At 40.5% G+C, this 22,666-nt stretch overlaps 1 protein-coding gene across 3 annotated transcripts in view; it reads left to right on the plus strand.

Moving 5' to 3' along the window:
* LOC121312078 (guanylate kinase-like) overlaps positions 1 to 13,854 on the plus strand; it is a 25,691-nt gene extending 11,837 nt beyond the window's left edge. For all 3 annotated transcript variants that reach the window (XM_041244095.1, XM_041244096.1, XM_041244094.1), the window contains exons 2-4: positions 7,106 to 7,219; positions 7,514 to 7,555; positions 13,552 to 13,854. In XM_041244095.1, coding sequence (XP_041100029.1) covers positions 7,106 to 7,219; positions 7,514 to 7,555; positions 13,552 to 13,679 — 284 coding nt within the window. In that variant the 3' untranslated portion in view covers positions 13,680 to 13,854. The remainder of the gene's footprint in view (positions 1 to 7,105; positions 7,220 to 7,513; positions 7,556 to 13,551) is intronic.
* The last annotated feature ends 8,812 nt before the right edge of the window (positions 13,855 to 22,666 follow it).

Genomic DNA, 22,666 nt, shown 5'->3' on the forward strand with positions numbered 1-22,666 from the left:
TCTACCAACTTGCCACACTTAGATTTGGCAATATTTGTCCATTCTTCTTTACAAAACGGTTCAAGCTCTGTCAAGTTCCTTAGGGAGCGTTGATGGACAGAAAATTTCAAGTCATGCCACAAATTTTCACTTGGATATAGGTTGGGGCTCTGACTGGACCACTCAAGGACATTTACCTTTTTGTTCCTTAGCCACTCCAATGTAGCTTTTTCTGTGTGCTTTGGGTCATAGAAATGCTGAAAGGTGAACTTATGTTCCAGTTTCACTTTCTTGCAGAGGGTAGCAGGTTTTCCTCAAGGACTTCTGTGTACTTTGCGCCATTCATTTTCCCTTCTATCCTGACAAGTGCCCCAGTCCATGCCGATGAGAAACATCCCCATAACATGATGCTGCCACCACCATGCTTCACAGTAGGGATGGTGTTCTTTGGGTGATGCGCAGTGTTGGGTTTGCGCCAAACATAACACTTTGCATTTAGGCCAGAAAATTCCATTTTAGTTTTGTCAGACCACAAAACTTTTTGCCACATGGCTACAGAATCTCCTGAGTGTTTTTTTGAATACTTCAAAATGGAATTCAAGGTGGGCTTTTCTTCAGTAATGGCTTCCTTCTTGCCACCCTACCATACAAACCAGATTTGTGGAATGCTTGGGATATTGTTTTCACATGCACACTTTGATTAGTCTTTGCCATAAAAGCCTGTAGCTCTTGCAAAGTTGCCATTTGGCCTCTTGGTAGCCTCTCTGATCAGTCTCCTTCTTGCTCAGTCATCCAGTTTGGAGGAATGGCCTGATCTAGGCAGGGTCTTGGTGGTGCCATACACCTTCCACTTCTTAATTGTCTTGACCATGCTCCAAGGGATATTCAAGGCCTTTTGATTTTTTAATTTTTTTTATACCCATCCCCTGATCTGTGCTTTTTCAACTACTTTGTCCCGGAGTTCTTTTGAAAGCGCCTTGGTGCTCATGGTTGAGTCTTTGCTTTGAAATGTACTACCCAGCAGAGGGAACCTACAGGAACTCCTGAATTTATCCTGAAATTATGCGAATCACTACAATTTAACACAGGTGGAGGCCACTTAACTTGGTGTGTGATTTTGAAGGTGATTGGTTACACCGGAGCTAATTTAGGATTGCTATTCCAAGGGGGATGGACACTTATCCAACAAAGCTATTTCAGTTTTTATTTTTAATTAATTTTCTACAAATTTTTAGAATATTTTTTTCACTTGGAAGTTGTCGGGTAGGATGTATGGATAAATTAAATGGAAGTTGTTGTTGTTGTTAATTTATTATTATTATTATTATTCTTTATAGTATTTAGTATTATTATTTATTATTTTTTAATGCATTTAATCCCAAAAGGTTAAACATTTGGATCGGGGGTGTAGACTTTGTCACATAGGCCAAGAAAGGGGGTGTAGACTTTCTGTAGGCACTGTGTGTGTGTGTGTGTGTGTGTGTGTGTGTGTGTGTGTGTGTGTGTGTGTGTCTATATATATAAATGAATATGAGTCGAAAGGCAGGCAGTTTAGTCCCATCAGATTCTATAGTGGGGCCCCACCTTCACCCCCAAAAAGCTTTTCATCATCATACGGTAGCCCCTTGCTAAAATTAAAAACAATACAGTAAAATCTCAAACATATATTTTTATAGTGTTCAGTGCATTTTAAAAGTAAATCATTTCACTGAAGTAACACTAATGTGTTTTGGGTAGGCGTTATGTAAAAATATAAATTTGTACAGTAGGATTCTACAGTATACTGTACTACAATAAAATCAAACGAATACCGCACTTTCTTTTTACTTTAGCCTACCGGTAACACAAAATAAGTCATGCTGCTGCATTGTATACATTGGTTTACAGTGCAAATAAAATACTGTTTTAAATTGATTGTAGTGGTGTTGTGTGTTTTTTTTTTTTTTTAAACTTGGCCTACTTAGTGGAGGGGTTAGTGGCACATGTGTTCCCAACACGTTGGGGAAACCAGAAATGTCATAGAAATGTGTTTTCAAGGGTTGTAAGTACACCCTGACTTTAGTGAAAATTAGGTACTTGAGTGTTCGCCTCCAAAATGCATTGAGCACAGCTGCCAACGCACGAGAAAAAGCGGACTGGGAAATGGGGGGGGGGCAGTTGCAAGGGGGGGGGGGGGGGGGTGAATTTTGGCCCATTCCTCCTTGCTGAACTGCTTCAACTCGGTGACATTTGAGGGCTTCCTTGCATGGACAGCTCGCTTCAGGTCCTGCCACAACATTTCGATGGGGTTTAGGTCCGGACTTTGACTAGGCCGTTCTGAAATGTAGAATTTCTTCTTCTGCAGCATTTTCTTTTGTAGATCTGCTTGTATGTTTAGGATCATTGTCTTGCTGCATGACCTACTTTTGGTTCAGCTTCAGCTCACAGACAGATGGCCTGACATTCTCCACTAGAATCTTCTGATATAATGCAGAATTCATGGTTGTGTCAATGATGGGAAGCCGTCCAGGTCTTGAGGCAGCAAAGCAGCCCCAAACCATCAAACTCCCTGCACCGTGCTTGACTGTTGGGATGAGGTTCTTCTGTTTGAATGCAGTGTTTGATTTTTGCCAAACATAACATTTCTCATTGAGGCCAAAAAGTTCTACCTTTGACTCGTCTGTCAGAGAACATTGTTGCAGAAGTCTTGTGGATCATCATGTGCTCTTTGGTGAACTTCAGACAGGCAGCAATGTTCTTTTTAGAGAGCAGTGGTTTCCTCCTGGCTGTCCTTCCATGAACACCATTCTTGTTCAGTTTTTTTCTAATAGTTGAGTCTTGAACACTCACATTAGCCAAGGTGAGAGTGGACTGAAGATCCTTGGATGTTACTCTGGGGTTCTTTGTGACTTCCTTGATGATTTTCCGGTTTGTTCTTTGAGAGATTTTGGTAGGACGACTGCTCCTGGGTAGCGTGACTCTGGTCTTGAACTTTCTTCATTTGTAGACTGTCTGACAGTGAATTGGTGGAGCCCCAAATCCTTAGAAATGGTTTTGTATTATATCTACATTATATGAGCATTAATAACTGTTTTTCTGATGTCCTCAGATATTTCTTTTGATCATGTCATGACGTGTTTCCAGACACCTGTATGGTGAAGACCAAACTCACAAAGTTTCTGATCTTTATATAGGGTGGGGCCTACGAAGCGATATCATGGTAAAACTATGGAATTTCCATAATTATCATTGAGGTTCACAAACTTTTTTTCTCGGCACTGTATTTAGGAAAAGTCTTAAACATAAAACTACATAATTTTCAGATATGCAGAGGTATTTAAAATTTGAAAACCTCAAACCGTCAAAATGACTTCCGTGGCTAGTGTTAAGGTGGTATACGTGAATAAAACAATTGTAATGACCCCTGGTCTTGAGGCTCAAAGCAGGAGACGGGATTCATGCGCTAACAAAAATACTTTATTAATTAAATAGGGTCCGTGTTTGGGTCAGGACCACACCACAAAAACAATAAATTCCTCTTGTCTCTATCCTAAGAACTCGCTCACTTTCTCGCTTGCTCTGTTCCACACACACACACACGCAGAGGAGACTGGACCACTACTCTCATGGGGGGGGGAGCTTACACACACACACTCTACCGAAACTAGTGGTATGGCCCCACCCCGGAACAGTACAGATAATGTGAATGTGCAGGACCAGATGAAACAAAAGTCTGCCAACCTGAACTGTCCGGGTCACTAAAATATATTGAACTTACATTCATGAAGAGGTATTATTTACATTTTTTCGAGTACGCGAGTAATAAATTAGTGCTCGAGTAATTATAATTATTTAAAGTACTCAAATAATCTAACCCACACACCCCTAGTTAATTTTAGGGTCAAATATGAAGCAGACAAGCATTCAGTAGAGTAAGCGTTAGTCATAGTCAATTGGAGGTTGATGCTAGGCGTTTGTACTATATTTTATGAACTTCGTTCAGATTGTCAGGTAATTTGTTAGTTCAAACTAGCATACCCCTTTATAGTGTGCATTTACCTGCTAAATACATGGCAGAAGAGTTCATTCTTATTTTTTGCATCATATACTTTAGCAACATCATACACTTTTACTTTCTAGTGCTTGTGAAGTCTACACTTCGTCTTTTGTTCAATATTTTTTTCAATAGTTTTAAGTGGTTGGGATGGGAGAGTGATATTAAAAGACATCGGTATGCTAGTATTTCCACCCCTGAACTGCATAACCCGCACATGTGTAACAGATTAGCAGATGGTCAATGACAGAGATTTTCATTGGCTACGTAGTGTGAAACAAGGACATGTTGATTAGAGCTGGCAGCAGGCTCTCTCAGACGCACGCACGCACGCACACACACATACAGACACACAGAAACACTCACTGGCCCCAGTTCAGTGCTACTATTCCATTCATTCAGAACTGCAGCAGCCTCTTTACTCAAGCTTTGATATACAGAAAGGTAAGGAAATCTGGTTTCTAATGGATCCATGTATGACTAAGGAATAGCTAAATCTTTTTCTTACAAAAGGGTACAGTCTTTGCATGTGAGCCGACAGGTCAATTTGAAACAAACTAAGCAAGTTGTCCATAAAGTAATGAGGCTTTAAATGTTAAAATTGTGTGAAATTGAAATGTTATTTACATATGTGTACAGTGCTAAGCAGTTGTACAGAAGGATAAACAAATGTATGTGTCAGTATGTTATAGAAGTTAATACAATGTGCATTGATTCTCCTCTTGTACAAGAGATATTTGAACTGGAATTTAGAGACATGTACTTTTTTTATTAAAATCACAAAAAAAACTTAGTACTAGCAAATGATTTTTTTTTTTTTTTTTTTTTTAACTATACAAATGTATGTGATTTTATAATTCTTTGATTATGTAACCATACCTGAGAGACGTTTACCAGCCTGCCCTGTTATGTAAAGTTCTCTGTCCTTGACTGTTATAGAGCTCCATGGTGTTGAGTGGAATTACAGTATTTTTCCTAGAGTGCTTGTTTTCTGTGATGGTTGGAGAGAATTATTTTCCTAGATTGCTGTGGTGCATTCTTAAGCACAGGTTACTGAGGTATTATTATCTGTTGTGTTGGATTTGTAAAAGAGGAAGCAGGAAACAGTAGCAGCATGGACTTTTTATACACGTCAGTTTTATACATTCTATTCTCTGTTGGTGTCTGTTAGAAAAAAAAATGAAGAGCAGCTAGATCAGTTAGACAGACTGCTTGAGACAATGGTGACTTGTCTTCCCCCAGTTGAGACAAACTGACACCTATTAGAAAGATATGACCTAAACCATGATAAAACTACACAATACTACCAAACTTGGGGGGGAGTGGGCCACAGTATCAAAGGCAGCACTTAAATCCAATAGAATTAAAAGTGAAGAACAGTCTGAGCTAATCAACAAATCATTTAATACCAAGGGCCGGCATAGTGCTATTGTGTGTGTGTGTGTGTGTGTGTCTGTACGGTGTATTTATGAATTTTGCACTTCACTTCAGTAAAAAAAGGAAATTTTAAATAGGTTCACTATGATAATTATTGGATTTTTCTCAATCTTTGTGATCAAATGTTAATGCCTATCAAGCACTCCTGTTACTGATTGGAGAGTCAAATTAGAATGTGTTTAAGAGTCCATTCAAAAACTTGTATTTGGTGGCAGATTTCATTATTTCACTGATGTGCAGTTGCTGTTTGTGGAAATGTCTTGTGAAATCACAAAGAGGGTTATGTAGTTTACCAGATAGCAATTACTTTCATATTCTGTACATCTAACGGTCTAAGAACCAAGGCTCTCAAAAGCATGTTCTTACCTCTCATTAGCTTTACAACATCCACTCACTTGCCCCTTATTGTTTGCTGTTGATTCAATATAAATGTATATTAGATGTTGCTTTGGATAGAAGTTTTTGGTTTCTAGGAACATTAAAGCCTGGTTCCACAGACCCTGATTTCACTAATCTGGGATTACTTTACCTAACATTGCATTAGGTAGTCAAGATTAGTTCTGATCAGGGACTGAAACCAGCCTTCTCTGCTGCTTTTTTACATCAATCATTCTGAATAAAAAATACAGAATTGTATTCACGTTTTGATAAAGGTACTGTATATCCAAAAATGAGTAAAGCTAAATACTGTCTACAGCTTGAGCACAGGCACTTGAAAACTAAAAATGCACTTTGTAGCTGTTTTCGCTACTCTAACTATTTCCTGCTACACAGATAGTAAAATCCCGATTTGTTAGAAATGTTGCATAATAGGAGTCTTTAGATCTTGGTTTTTGTTGGGGTTCACAAGAACTTTTGATACAGTACTGAACACGTTTCTCTGGCTTAGAGAGCTTGGCATACCAACCCAGTGGCTTAGTTTTTAGTAGAGGTGCTTTGGAATTGAAGCTCAGAGGTTTAATCCCAGTCCTGGGTTGACTGCACTAAAACATAAACCTAGCGCAGGTGTCTCAGGCTGGGAGCAAGCAGAAGGAAATCCTTACTGGGGCAATACCCTGTGCCTCCACAGTAAAATCATCTGAACTGCCGCACAGAAGCTGAGGCAGGTTTAGTTTTGGTGTTCTCTCCAGGATTGAAGAAGAGAAGGGTTTTTATAATTACTAATATTATAAAAATATAAGGACAGGGTGCATCTAAATATGGTAACTACTTTTCTATGTTTTAATAAAATGGAGAAACATTAGACGTACTTGCTTTGTAACAAAAAATAATCCAAACATTGTAAATATTGATTGAGAACTGGATTATTAGCACTACTGTACTGTACATCATTGCTTTGAGAACTTGAACATATTGTTATTGTGGGTATTTTCAAGGTGCAGTTTCAATATTGATCTGTTTCTTTTTGGACTTCTAGCAATATTATGAACTAGGCAGATAACTACAGAAATAGTGGTACCTTTTTAAAAAGCAACACAAACAAAATGCTGTACCAACTAAAAAGGGATTCAAAACAAGACACTAGGGGTTTCCCCAAATATAGCCAGATATAAAACATCCTACTGTAGACATTAAATATCCAGGTGTTTGCGAATGTTGACGGTTAGGTATTGATATGAGCAAGCACTGATGCCCTTATTTTTGTTCCTGTGTTAGCAATGGCAGGACCAAGACCGGTGGTGCTGAGCGGGCCTTCCGGAGCAGGGAAGAGCACTCTGCTCAAGAGGCTTCTCAGAGAGTACGAAGGGGTGTTTGGCTTCAGTGTCTCACGTAAGTCTGCTTGCTTTCCAGCAAACTGCATCATGTTTAATTAGCAAAGCTGCAAGGCCTAGGTGCTTGCCTGTAGCATGGTCCTGAGGACATCAGTGGGTTCCACATAACAAAGCTTGTGGGCGTGAGATCAATGGACAGTGGATCTAAGAGAAAGATGATTTACTTTTTCAAGTGTTTTGTGGCAGGAACTGTAATAAATACATAAAGTAATAAATATGACGGGTCATATTACTGTAGCATTTTAAGAATTTTCATTTGCAAATAGCCCTGTGACTGTTGTTTTTTCTACAGACACGACAAGGAACCCAAGACCTGGAGAAGAGAATGGCAAGGGTATGGAGACAATGTAGTAAAGAATATTTATAGTTATAGTTAGAATTTTTAATACTCCCCTTCTGAACCTACAGTGCCTTGCAAAAGTATTCAGACCCCTGACCAATTCTGTCATATTACTGAATTACAAATGGTACATTGAAATTTCGTTCTGTTAAATATTTTATTTTAAAACACTTAAACTCAAAATCAGTTATTGTAAGGTGACATTGGTTTTATGTTGGGAAATATTTTTAAGAAAAAAAAAAACTGAAATATCTTGCTTGCACAAGATATTTTACACATTAATATTTGGTAGAGCCACCTTTCGCTGCAATAACAGCTTTAAATCTTTTGGGGTAAGTATGTACCAGCTTTGCACACAGTGTCGGAGTGATTTTGGCCCATTCTTCTTGGCAGATTTGCTCCAGGTTGTTCAGGTTGGTTGGACGATGCTTGTGGACCGCAATTTTCAAATAGTGCCATAGATTCTCAATGGGATTGAGATTAGGACTTTGACTGGGCCACTGTAGGACATTCACCGTTTTGTTCTTGAGCCACTCCAGTGTTGCTTTGGCTATGTGCTTGGGATCATTGTCCTGCTGAAAGGTGAATTTCCTCCCAAGCTTCAGTTTTTTAGCGGACTGAAGTAGATTATTTTGCAGTATTTTCCTGTATTTTGCTCCATCCATTCTTCCTTCAATTGTAACAAGATGCCCAGTCCCTGCTGATGAGAATCATCACCTCAGTATGAGGCTGCCACCACCATACTACACTGTAGGGATGATGTATCTCTTCTTCTTATGGTTGACTGGTGCACCATTACTCCACTCCCAGCCACTGAACTCTGTAGCTCCTTCAAAGTGATTGTTGGCCTCTCTGTGGCTTCTCTCACAAGTCTCCTTCTTGTTGGAGTGCTGAGTTTTGAGGGATGGCCTTTTCTTGGCAGTGCCTGGGTGGTGTGATGCAGCTTCCATTTCCTGATTATTGATCCAACTGTGCTCACTGAAATATCCAAACACTTGGATATTATTTTGTACCCTTTCCCTAATCTATGCATTTGTATTACTTTATCTCTAACTTCTGTAGAATGCTCTTTGATCTTCATTTTCCTTCAGATTCACAGCTTTACTAATGATCCTTCAACAGTGGGGTTTTTATCCAGAAAATGTGACAGCAACTTTAATGGTTCACAGGTGGAGGCCAATGGTAAGGTAATTGTGTCCTCATTAGGGCAATTTCTTTCATCGGTGCAAACTGGGAGCTTCCACAGCACAGGGGTTGAATACTTATGCAAGCAAGATATTTCAGTTTTTTATTTTTCTTAAAAATATTTCGCAACATAAAACCAGTGTCACCTTACAATAATTGATTCTGAGTTTCAGTGTTTAAAAATAAAATATCAAACAGAACAAAATTTCAATGTACCATTTCTAATTTGGTAATATTAGAGAATTGGTCAGGGGTCTGAATACTTTTGCAAGGCACTGTATATATCCAAATTGATGAAGAAAAAGAAGCCATATTTACTCTAAGGATAACTGGAATGGTGGTCATTTGATTCTGTTCAGAATATTGATGTATCCCTTCATTGCCCAAATATTTCAGGCTCCTTAGTTTAATCCTACACTGTATAATATGTACAGGTTATTTTGTTTGCTAATATATTTTTCAGCGTTGTCTCTGTAGCCCAAAAAATAACACGAGAAATCATTTTCAGTCTACTTACACAACTGCCGTCTACATTTCATTACTTGGTTTCCTTTCAAGTACGAAATGTAACCATTACCAAACCCGCATCCTGAAAATTGTATGCCAAAACTACTCACTAAGCCTGTGAGACACATTCATCTCCGCCCCTGAGGTATCAAAAGGGCTGCACTCACAGATCTCAGCACCATTTTTCCTTTCAAGACTGACCTGATTGGAGAGCATTGTTCAGATAAGTACTTTGTTGCTTCTGTCTGTATATATTTCACATTTGTTGTGTTTTTACACAAATTATATGTGATATTTAAACTAATCACTGTAATAATGTTCTATTGCACGTATTGTGTGCACTATAGCCTGTTGCTATTTACATCCTGCTGCGGCCTTGTGCCCTACATGAAGCCAGCGGCTCGAGTCGCTCCTTCCCAGGGAACCAGCAACATATGTCGGATGACTTTGCTCTCCCCCAGGCTGCATAACATTGGCTGGAGTTTATTTTCTTTGTCATTTTTGGTATTTAGCATTATACAAGTCTTTTTCATTGTGTTTTTTTCTGTTTTTATAGATACTATGCACATGCCGGTCTGCAACATGATGCTCAGCACACATGTCACGTGTCTGAGGTACTGGCTTCGGTTGTTGTTGCCTGCAATTTCAACCCCAGTATCTTGATGCCGTTTTGGTGACAGTTTTTTAGCATCACCATTGCGAAGGCTGTTACTCCATTCTAACAGTCAGGCTTCCCTCAGCCTATTGATGGTACTGACTGAGTGGTTTTGCCAGTGGCTTTTACAGGTGGGCAATCCTTGTATGTCACCACCCGCGGTGACTGCGAACCGGTGGACCCCTACCGAACCGGTAGCAAGGTCACCGACCCACTTCTGCTCCCGACCCAGTATCATACTGGTACCGACCAGGGACAGAGGTTACTGCACCAGTGCTAAAGTCACCCAACCAGTATCGTTATACTTTTCTCCAAGTGCACGCTTGAGAAAAGTTATCCCGCAGCTCTAAGGAGCTTTATGCGTCCCTTACTCCACCTCTGTCTAAGCTGTCTAATTTCTTTCCCTTTATTGCACATGAAAATTTCTATTTCTTGACGCAATTCAAAGAACCTTGTAAGTACTGCACCGCGGCTAAGCCAGCGAACTTCGGTGTGGTGCAGCAAATCACCATATTGAGCACTAAGCTCGTCAAGCAACTTTTGGAATTGCTGGTGATTCAGACCTTCTTGACTTAATTCTTTCACGAATTGTTTGGCGCTGATCGCGCTTGAGGCCCACAAAGAGCGTTTGGAAAGTCTACCCGTTTGTGTACCTTAAACGACTAAGTACCCCCAAGGGGCCCCCGGTATTTCATGAGGTTGCCGCATAAGGGGCCTTGCGAACTCATAACTGTTGATTTCCCGTGAGAGAGAAACACTTATGGTCGGATCGGGCGAACGGCGATCCGATCGGCGACCCGTCACAGCCATTCTCTTCTAATCTAGCAGGGTGGACCAGCACAGTTTGGACCAGACGGTAGATGTTGTCCAGCCTGGGCTGGGGTGCTGTGTGGAATGGCTGGGGTGTGCAAGGTGTGTGGAACCCCCATTGACAGGGTCTCCACATCAGTGTTTTAGAGCTGCTGACAGTTTACCTGGCCTTGCAGAATGTTTTTTCAGGAGTTTCAAGTTCCGTACTGACAACACAACAGTAGTGGTGTACATCAACCACCAAGACGGCCTCCGGCTGGCCAGTCTTCATCGTGTGACCTTCAAGCTTTTGCTCTGGGGGCACGAGAACTTCCTTTCACTATGGGCATTGCATATGCCTGGGGTGACGAACTGGGTGCCGGATCTCCCCTCAGGGGGAGTCACCTGCAGCTCAGAGTGGAGGCTTCATCTGGGAGAGGTTCTGGAGAGGTGAGATAGAGATCTTTGCTTCACAGGAATCAACCCACTGTCCCCTCTGGTTTTACATAATAGGAGGTGAGGAACCACTGGGAATAGATGCCTTGGCACAACAGTGGCTGAGGCATCTGTTATATGGCACCCTGCGTAATGCCAGAGCAGCGTTCATGCATTCCCAGTACAGGTACAAGTGGGGCGTCTTTCAGAAGTGGTGTCTGCCTCGTGTGTTCGACCCCCTCACAAGTTGTCCCATGGCAGTAATACTGTAATTTATGCAGGACCTATTTGACAAGGGGAAAGGGCAACGGTCTGCATTCCCAAGGTGTAAGTCCTTCAGAACCTAGTGGTGTCTGCCTTTCTTGTGGTTGGTCCCTCACAAGGGTTGTCACATGGCAGTGGTGTTTCTGGTGTAATACAGTAATGGGGGGTACAATTTTTGACGAAGGGGAAAAGTCCCCTTCCACAATTAAAGGTTCTCCCAACGCCTATTTTCAGCGTCGGGATTGACTCCCTAGGAGCGCATTTACTGGCAGGGCAATTTTTGAAAAGGGCTCTGCGGCTTCTGCTGCCTACGAAGGACATTGTTCCTTGCTGGTGGCTAAACATGGTACTTCATGCAGTCATGAAGCCTCCATTTAAGGGCCTGCATTCAGCTGAGCTGAAACTTTTTTCATCTTTATTGCTTGCTTTCACTTCTGCAAAGCAGGTGAATGAGATGCAGACATTCTCTATAGCAACATTTTTACAGAGGTTATGACTAAGGTTACGCTCCATACCAATCCTGCCTTTTTGCCGAAGACTTTCTATATCAACCAGTCTGTGGAATTGGAGGCTTTTTATACACCTGCTTTCCATTCTGAAAGAGAGTGACAGCTGTATGCACTCTGCCCAGTTCGGGTTCTGGTGTACTATGTTGATAGGACGAAACTTTGGAGGCAGTCCGAACTTGTTTTGTCTGCTGTCGAGCGATGTCCCATGGTCAAGCCTTGTCTAAGCAGCGGTTGCCCATGTGGATAACAGACACGGTCACTGCCCATTCCACCAGGGCATAGGTGTACAACATTTGGTGGGCTGTTGAAACACTGTCAAGGGACAGATACAGGGTGCATCTGTCAAAGACAGATGCAATGTAGCAGTGTGGGCCATTCTCCATACCTTCACTAAGTTCTACAGACTTAATGTTGTGTATCCTCAAAACCCTGTTTTTTTTCTTAAGGACGGCTTCCCAGTCAACCCTTAGAACAAAGGCATTAGAGGTGAGTTTCTCCCTCAATTTTTTCACCTTAGCTACTTGTTACTGGGGTTCTGAATGGTAATGCACAGGGCAGCCTATTGGCTTAGCCTTTTAGCATTCGGGTCATCCCGCCGGATCAACCGCAATTGCAGATCGGCACCTATCGTAAGGCAGCTTAGGTTTCATTATAACGGGAATGGTGTTAAAGTAAGTCATTACCAATGTAAAGTATGAATTTAACCTATTAAATCCAAATAATAGTTTGCGGATTTTAAAAATAGAAATTTAACCATTAACCTTCAAGGTTGCTGCATCCATGATCGCAGTAGGATAGAAGGAAAAATATCACTGAGATCTGTGAGTGCAGTCCTTTTGATACCTCGGGGTCGGAGTCATGACTGCGTCACAGGCTCGGTAAGCAGATTTGGTATACAATTTTCAGGATTCGGATCTTTAGGAGGTAAATACCCATTCAGAAATGGTTACATTTCTATTTCAGGGAACCAGGGTTATGATAGTAACCTAACCTTTTCTTCCATATTTATTTTATCGTACATTTATCTAAAGAAGGAATAAGGATACTATTTGTGTGCTTGAATTCAGAACTGATTCAGTGGACTATAACATGTATTAACCTTGTCTGCTGTAGAAAACAGCATCCGATAACATTCTTAGTTATACCCCTTACATTTTGTATGATGTGTACAGTCATTCTTTGTGGCTTCATTGTAATTACTTATCTATGGGGTGCATTTTATATTCCTATAATTGCAGTAATTACAGTAAGAACCACCTCGGATGATTGCAAACATCATAAAAAATTAAGAAAATGGTTGTCTTACTGCAGGTCAAACTTCCATAAAACTAAGGGTTTTCTATTTTTATGACAACTGGGCTGGAAAAGTTTGGAGAATAAATGATTGTGGCTATGTAAATGTAGGGTCTTTTGTTACATCCTTGGGAGGAATGAACTTTTTGGCTGTCAAGTACAATAGCTTCCTTCAAAGTTGCTTTTTGCTTAAACATTTCTTTGTTCCATTTTAACAGCAACACAAAGCTTCTTACTCCCAAGCATACTGCATCAGTTTCCTCCTCCACGGTCTGCACATCCTGCTCTAGCATGAAAGTATTGCACTGTGAAACAGAGCTAAACTTTTTTTTTATACCTTTTTTTCTCCATAGGCTTGCACTGTCTCCCTTTGTATCTTGAGGCGACAACATTATTGCCCCTAGCAGACGTCCTGCCTCCAGCTAGAGGTGTTTCTTTCCTTACCTTGCTTAAGAGGGATTTACAGCCATGTGCAATTTAGTCCAAAGCTAAAAATAAATTAAACCATACAACTTCCCATGACATACTTTGGGGGATTGTCTCTGAAAGGGTGAATACTAAATAATGTTGCAGAACTGGAATAAAATTTAAGTGTAATGTTTTTTTAAATTAGTTCTTTAAATATACTGTGGGTGTGTGTGTGTAGCTCTGGAAAAAATTAAGAGACCACTGCAAATTGTTCTTAAATCAGCATCTCTACATCTATGGCAGCCATTCCATTCCAGTGTCTTCTGAATTCCAACACAGGCACACCTCATTCTACTGAATGAGGTACTGATTAGGGGATCACCTGAACCAAATCTTATTTAACGAGGAAAAGTATAAAAACCACTCCTGTGGTCATCACTATCCTCTTGCAATAGGACCAGCTGGATGGCAAAACAGTGCTAGTAGTACCTCAAAAGTAATTGGAATTTAAAAATAACTATTGACCATGCCCAAAGAGTTGAAAAGGAAAGTTTTGAGTGAGGAAAAGAAGGGTTCAATTCTGGCTTTACTGGCAGAGGGATACAGTGAGCGTCGGGTTGCTTCCATCCTTAAAATTTCAAAGACGGACGGTTCATAAGAACAAGGTCAAGCAGCACACATTGGGGACAACAAAGCTACAGACCGGCAGAGGGCGAAAACGACTCTCCACTGACCGGGATGACCGCCAACTCATTCAAATGTCACTCAGCAACAGTAGGATGACATCAAGAGACCTACAAAAAGAATGGCAAACGGCAACTCGGGTGAAGTGCACGGCGAAGACGAAACAGGCTCCTAGGGGCAGGGCTGAAGTCGTGCAAAGCTAGAAAAAAGCTCTTCATCAATGAGAAGCAAAGAAGAGCCAGGCTGAGGTTTGCAAAAGACCATAAGGATTGGACCGTAGAGGAATGGAGTAAGGTCATCTTCTCTGATGAATCCAATTTTTCAGCTTTGCCAAACACCTGGTCATCTAATGGTTAGACAAAGACCTGGAGAGGCCTACAAGCCACAGTGGCTCGCACCCACTGTGAAATGTGGTGGAGCATCGGTGACGATCTGGGAGTGCTTCAGCAAGGCTGGAAACAGGCAGATTTGTCTTTGTGAAGGACAAATGAATCAAGCCAAGTACAAGGTTGTCCTGGAAGAAAGAGGAAGGAGTGTAGGAAAAGTTGCTTCCTTCTGCTCTGACAGTGTTCCCCAACTCTGAGGATTGTTTTTTCCAGCAGGACAATGCTCCATGCCACACAGCCAGGTCAATCAAGGTGTGGATGGAGGACCACCAGATCAAGACCCTGTTTTGGCCAGCCCAATCTCCAGACCTGAATCCCTTTGAAAACCTCTGGAATGTGATCAGGAGGAGGATGGATGGTCACAAGCCATCAGACAAAGCCGAGCTACTTGAATTTTTGCGCCAGGAGTGGCAAAAAGTCACCCACCATCAATGTGAAAGACTGGTGGAGAGCATGCCACGACACATGAAAGTTGTGCTTGAAAATAAGGGTAATTCCACCAAATATTGATTTCTGAACACTTCCTAAGTTAAAACATTATTATTGTGCTGTTTAAAAATGAATCTGAACTTATTTTCTTTGCATTATTTGAGGTCTGACAACACTGCACCTTTTTTTTGTTATTTTGACCAGTTGTCATTTTTCTGCAAATAAATGCTATAAATGACAATATTTTTATTTAGAATTTGAGAGAAATGTTGTCAGTAGTTTATAGAATAAAACAAAAAATGTTCATTTTACCCAAAACACATAAATGATCAATATTTTATTTTGTTAGGAACTTGGGACTATGAAACTGTAATTGCAGTGAGAATTAAAAAAAGGGACGGGTGGGTGGGTGTGTGTGTGTGTGTGTGTGGTGTTATTTTTTTAGAACAGGCGAAAAAATAAAAACAAAATAATTGTTGCAGTTCTAATAACAAAAAACAACATTTGTGTTGGGTGGTGTCTGTGTGTGTGTTGTGTGTGTGTCATTATTATGTTCTCATGTAATGACATTTTACCACGATATATTAGTGTCAGTGTGTATACAATTGGAATAGTCATTTTATACCATATTCGGGATAAACTTATATACAGGTTATCCGTATTACGGTGCATCGTTCAGTATGGGAGGTACCAGCAACATCTTACGCGTTTAAGTTTTGTACAACCCTTAACACAACTTAATACAAACCCCATGGTGTGTGAACAAAAAATATCAAAACAGTTGGGATTGTGTTGAAATTTGTTTTATCGCTGTGATATATACAGCAAAGGTAAAACAGTCAACCAGTGCATTTCTTGTAAAGATGTTCTGTGACTCTTACCCTTTTTCAGAAAAGATGGCACAAATTTATGTTGGTGGAACAACAGCATAAACCGGAATTCAATAATTTGTGTTCAAATCATTGTAATAAACCATATTTGTAAAACGTTGAGACAAAGGCCATGGATCGGGGTAAACTGAATTCTGCGACTATACATTAACTGGGCTGCAAAGTGCGGATGCCCCGTGGAGAAATAAGGCTGTAAGTTCTTTAAAAATTGCCAGCACAACCAGAACAAGCCACACAGCGGGCTCAATACCCAGATCACATCTTGGAAGTTCGGGTAAAAACAGGGCACCCTTATATAAAGTCACTAAAGGTTTAGTCTATCCAGGACAAAATAGATGATACGTAAACACAGAATTGGTTAGTACAGCAGAGTCCTAGGGACGGCACCACAATCTGCCACAAAACGCTACGCACAAATCTCGTCCGATCAACCACAAAAAAAAGGGGACGGGTGTCCGACGGATCCCTTGGATTTCCATGTGATCGCCAGGGAGTTAAATATAACAACTTAGTTGGCGCAAGGATTCGACTAAAAGAGATTGTGAACAAGTAACACGGGGCTGGCCCGACAAACAACAAGACCCACCCACAGTCAACCTTGCGATTTGGTACCTCACACCATAAAGTAAAACCTAAGTCAATGAGTTTGATTGGTGGGTAAACACTGTAGTCGATGTCGTCATGCATTGAATGCATTTATATCCAGTTAATATCCAAAAGTAAAAAACCTTGCGGGCAGTCTAGAGTTGCAATGGGTCAAAAAGAAACAGTCACAATCTAGTAGGGCTAGTAAAAAAAAAATTAATAATAATAAAAGTAATGAAGGGACACCTATGTTCACAACATTTCCAAGTGTACTTGCTACCGTTGGTTCAGGTGGGGAAGTGAATAAACCTTATAGATATTTTGTGAGAAAAGAGTCCAAATTGGGTAGTTTAGTAAACACCTTCCCTGTTTTTTCTCCATGTATCCATTTGTACTTGCTGGAGTGGAAGCCTACTGTTTGTTTAATTCTATAATGAATGAAAGAGTCTGACATACAGGACTGATTAGCCAGCAATAGGATTTATGAACCAGGGCTTGTAGAAAGTTCAACTCTCTGTATTTTTGAGGAGGGGGGAGAGGGAGGAAAGGTCATTAGTACTCAGAAAGCCACACTCTACGTATTTGCGACCTTTGTCATAACTTGGTTGGAACGTTTAAGGCGGTCCGGGGTACCACATGGACCCATTCGTAAAAACTTAAAAATCTCAAATTAAATCTTTTTTTTTTATTTTTTTGTTGTTTTTTTTTTCACCGATTACAAATTTGTAATAAGGTCACCATTGGTCCTTAGGATTCCGTGCAGGCCCTTATCATTGCCAGACTGAAGTAACCTTCTATACGCCTCAAGGAGACTGTACATACCTTTGTTCCCATCTCCACGACCAGGAGAGTTTTGTGGTCACTAATAATTAGTTGAAGATTCCTATGGTAGGTCATCCTAATACGGACAGACGGAAATTGAACTTATTCTTTCCCAAGCTTATACCAAGTTACTTATACCTATCCATAATACACGAAGCGTTAGACTGTATTTAGTTTCCTAGGTGGACGTAATTTACCTCTCGTTGGTTTCTATCAGCTTTTGTTACGTTGTTAAAAACGTGACGATTACGTGCCGAAACTTTTATTCGTCCCAGAATGGACTCACTGTCTCACGTTCATTTGAACGTACATAGTTCACGGGGTTCGTCGAATAATGTTTAGCGTAGAAAAAATTTTGGGACCGGAGGGGAACTTAACTTTGGCTTTTTTGGATTGAACTGTTGGCCCAAATGTTGATGAGAGCAAATGTTTCTTCATCTCCTGCTGCAATTCTGGATCATGGTGTGTCTCAATCAACAAAAATTATGGCTAAACAGAATTCAATGTGAAGTGGTGTCTGCCCGACAAAAAAAACACAGCGAAGTGTTCCTCGTATTTGCGGAAAATCAGAGCGAGTTGGCGACGGGCCCAGTTGCGTCACAGTAGGGGTGAAGGACTAACACTCAAGTGGTCATACACCAAAGTTGTGAGTGTCCGAACAGGGCGCTGCAACGGTAATGTGGGGAACTCTTCCCGGTTATACCTTTCCCAAAAATTTTAACACAGGGTAAAACTTAAAAAGACACCTTGGGAACAATCTTTAGGTAAGTAGGGAGTAGAAGGTTCAAAAAAAAATGTATCCACGGGTATCAACGACTGGTTTCCGTTGACAATGTTCTCCTAATTTTATTGATTTTTGAAATCTTAAAACGCCGAAGGAAACAGAATGACGTATTAGGGTCGTAAACGGTTACCACTTATTCCTATCCGAAGGTGGTATGTCTCGTTGGCGACTTGTCAGGACTTTTTCTGTTCGCAAGGACGAGGGTGTAGGTAAAACCGACAGAGAAAAACATTAGTCATTAGACTAAATGTTCTCGTTGTCGACTCGGATCAAGCGTATCCCACACCCACCCCCCCCCCCCCCCCCCCTCTGACCCCCCCAGTGCACCATGGGATCTATTAAAAAAAAAAACAAAAATGGTTTATCGTAGATTGTGCAAGTGCACTGTGGTTTGTGTTTCTGCTGGTCTACGCGTTATGCTTCGGTTGAAGAAAGTACATGTTTGCTGGGTAATGTTAAGCACGCAGGGCTTTTTTTGGAATCCCCTGGACCATAGCATCTGAGATTCCTCTCTCACCTATAGCAGGCAATATCATGCCAGGAGTTGCAGCCAGAACTGATCGTATTCTTGGACTCGCGTAGGGGTTGTGAAGACCGCAAGAAAACACCACCTGAACCCCATCACCCTCCTGCAGGCCCCCTCCGTGGATATTCTTGTAGCCGAATTAATTTAACCAACGGTGGTTTATACATCCTACGTACAAACCCTTCACCCTTTTTAAAACCTTTTATTTTACAGTTTTCCCTGTATATGTAAGCCTTCACAATATACTGTAACATCTCACCTCGGGTCAGTTGGTTAGAGCGGTGTTTTTTTTTTTTTTTTTTAAATCACTCTTACTGTTTTTTGGACATCCATCGTTTTTTTTAGTCAAAGCCAAAGGAAGTTTCAAAAAAACTGAAAACCAACTGCTTTGTGCCCCAGGGAACAGGACACACCTTATTTTTTTTTTTAATGTAACTAAAAAAGTGTAATACAGTGTACTCTATCACATATAGTAATGTTAATTATACATTATCTAACAATGTAGAAAAAATAAATAAATAATTTTTACATTAACCTCCTTTTTATTTTTCCTGTACCCCCGCCCCCGAAGTGGCAACAGCAGGCCAGTTATTCTGAGTAGAAAGTCAGTTCCTGGATATATACTAAGACTCTCTGGATCAGCACTTACTTGACTTCAATTCAATATGACTGATAAATGCACCAAACAAGTTATGGGAGGACACACTAAACTATTTCAGTACATGCAACAGTAATTAACGACTGTAGGGGATAAATTGCAATGAACATATTCCTGTACCCTGGTTGTTGGCGACTTAACTCTGTCTACAATTATTCACTGATTATCATGCTTTAAAAGCATTTTGCAGTTTATAGCTATAAGTTTTTTATGAATAGTAAAGGTTAAACGGCAGTACATGTGCGGAAAACCCAACTGTGCGAGTGGTGTGACAAACGGCAGTGGCTCCAGCTTATCTTATCGTTTGATCAGCAGAGATGGTGAACCCGCCCCGCCTTTTACACCTACCTTTATTGTTACTCCTATTGCCTAACTTTGTAACATCTCTCCCCCTGCTTCTTGATTACAAATTTCAATCTATCGCCTTCCTGGTCGTGCTTTGTGGCGCCAACTGAGTTGGGCCCTAGCTTATTGGTGGAAAGGGAATCGCACCCTGTCTCCTCTTCTCTGTAAAGTTGATATAATGTATACTAATCGTATGGGGAAACCTGCTCACCAGAAGAACCCGCTCGGGCTTCTAACACTGATGTTTTTGAGCTGTTCTCGTTATTGCGCAACTATAAGCTTTAGAAATCTCTGAATACCTTTCAGTTCGCTCTTTTGTAGGAGGTTGCGACCTAAAATTTTCACACCTACCTTATACAAAAATAACGTTGTCCCTAACTTTTATTTTAACGTTGCCGATATCCCATATGTGGTGAGCGCTTATGCCAAACGCAACCGTGTGTCGCGCTCAGCTCAGCTCCCCAAAATGGGCTGCTGACTGGTGCTAAAACCTTTCCAACGCCTTTTCCATTGTAAAGTAAGATCGGTTCGGTTTTGGTTCTTTTTCTCGTCGCTATCGGTCGATTCGGTATTGTATGAAGAATGGGTCATCCAGTTGCATCCCTACTTCGCACACCATTAAGAGATCGGCAAGTCCCCCAGTATAAAAAAGAAAGCCCCCCCCCCCCCCCCGTCTGAATTTTCCTCCCTTAGCATGTTTTCACATCGGTAAAAGCTGTATTGGTAACTAAATCCCTAGGGGTTAGATATTTATTATTATTCTATAGTATTATTATAATTTATTATTCATTATTTAATAATACTAAATACATCATTGTGCAACATTTCCACTTAATATTTTTTTGTTTTTTCAGGAAAGAGCGGCGGGACAGGCAAACCAGAACTGAGAAGGGTGCAAAGACGACGTGAGCATACGAGAACTGACGGAATCATGCGGTCTCCCCTTTATAATTTCTTCTGGGGCATTAGATGGGGTTGGGGGAAGGGCCCTACAAGAGGCCTTTTTGTTTTAAGCCACATACCCATCTCAATGGGCCTACAGCAAGGTCATGGGCCATGTGGGTGTAACTATCCTCCCAGCAGAAGCACAACTGGAGAACAAGCAAAGTCACACATGATATGGTAGTACCTTGAACTTATTTGCATTTCATAGTTGTTATCGACGACGCGTACACCACTGTATTATACACATTACACTGTTGAGTACAATAGGTAAACCTGGCAATAACGAAGAAATTAAAAGCTAAAAAAAAATTAAAAAGTCATCAGATCTGTGCTGCGGACACTGGTTTCCTTCCCATAGGTGCCGGTTTTTGTCCCACTATCCAGAAATTAGGCCGTTAAAGTTAAAAACAACCATATCGTCTAGGATTATATGATTACACTGTTACAAAGAAACATGTACTCTGATACACTTTTTATTTTTTTCTCCAAGTAAAGAGCCTGTCTTGTTTCGATACTTGGATTATTATGATGATTTGGAATGGCCGTTGGAAAAATTAAAATCCTTCTATTGAGGTGATTTTGTGAGAAATCTTCTTATGTGGGATAAACATGGAACAACCAGCCTTTTGTGAGCACTACACAACACTGGGCAGAACTTCTTTGACAAATCCCATTCATATTATGTTTTTAAGAAGCATCTATGACAATAAGTATTTAGCTTCTTACCTACATATCAATACTACTTGCAGTACTTGCATAATCCCGCATCTTAAGACACACAAGGGGCTAAAACAATGTATCTGCCAGTGTCCTGGTTACCAATTGTCCCAACGTGAAATGGCAATGTTTCTAAGAAACACGTCCTTATTTATTGGTGCATAAACAAGGTATGTCAAGTGAAGTTCATGGAAATTTTTTCAGAAGTGATCGGTTGTGACGTGCAGGCAAGTGGACCTTCAGCCCCAACACAAGATCTTATGCTTGAACTACAACATAGCAGGCCAATACACGTGGGAACTGAAATAGGTACATATCAAATTTCTAGTGTTTTGCAGTCCATTGCCTGTCCTGACACTTTTAACTACTTACCCTGATTGTACTACACTAGAAAAATGTAGCCCTGGCTGTTAAAAGGGTTTTAATGAGTTTATTATTAAATTGTTATATTTTCCCTTGAGTACCACTGTCACACTGCAGTAGATGATTTAATGTGATAACAGCTCAAATACGACTCGTCCGTTCTAACCTTGTCCTTTTGTTTGTATGATTGTTGTAGTCCATCTGAACTCCATTACAAGCAAGACAGACCAAGAAGACAATTTGTTATTTCCTTTTCTACTAATATAAGTTATTGCGGGTATATTACCACATATATAAGATACATTATTATTATTGTTGTTGTTGTTGTTATTAGTGGGGGAATTAACCATTACCTAGTCTTTTAAAACGCAATCTGTTTTGGGATTTTTTCTTTTTTTTTCGCCTGTGTTTCCTCCAACGTGCAATTGAGAGTCCAGGAATGGCAATATCGGTCCGACATGGATAACTTGGAGACATGCTACCTTGCAGCCATTCCTGATAATCAAAACAGCTACCGCCTCATTCCATGTATCTCCCCTAGCCACTTTCCCTTCGTTCCAGTAGATTTATTAAATCCTCTCACGTTACAAAGGGACTTCCACACTAGTTTTATGAAGGTTTAGTTATCCCTTTTAATCTTAATTTTCTAGGTTTAAGTCTATGTACATTTATATTACAGCCCTTCTGGCCACTGATTTTATTATTATTATTATTATTAGTATTTTATTTATTATTTCTTTAATTATTCATGCGTTTTAAAAACATCACAGGTGGAACTAACAATCACCATCCTATCTGTATTATCTTACAGATATGATGTGCAGAGAACCTTGTTCTTTTAAAAGACGTGGAGATATTGTTTAATATGTCTGCACATTTCTTCCCGTCCAATGCAGACAAGACCTGGTCTTAATTCCTAGAGAGAC

This window comes from Polyodon spathula, unplaced genomic scaffold, assembly GCF_017654505.1.
Source record: "Polyodon spathula isolate WHYD16114869_AA unplaced genomic scaffold, ASM1765450v1 scaffolds_3508, whole genome shotgun sequence".
NCBI lineage: Eukaryota > Metazoa > Chordata > Actinopteri > Acipenseriformes > Polyodontidae > Polyodon > Polyodon spathula.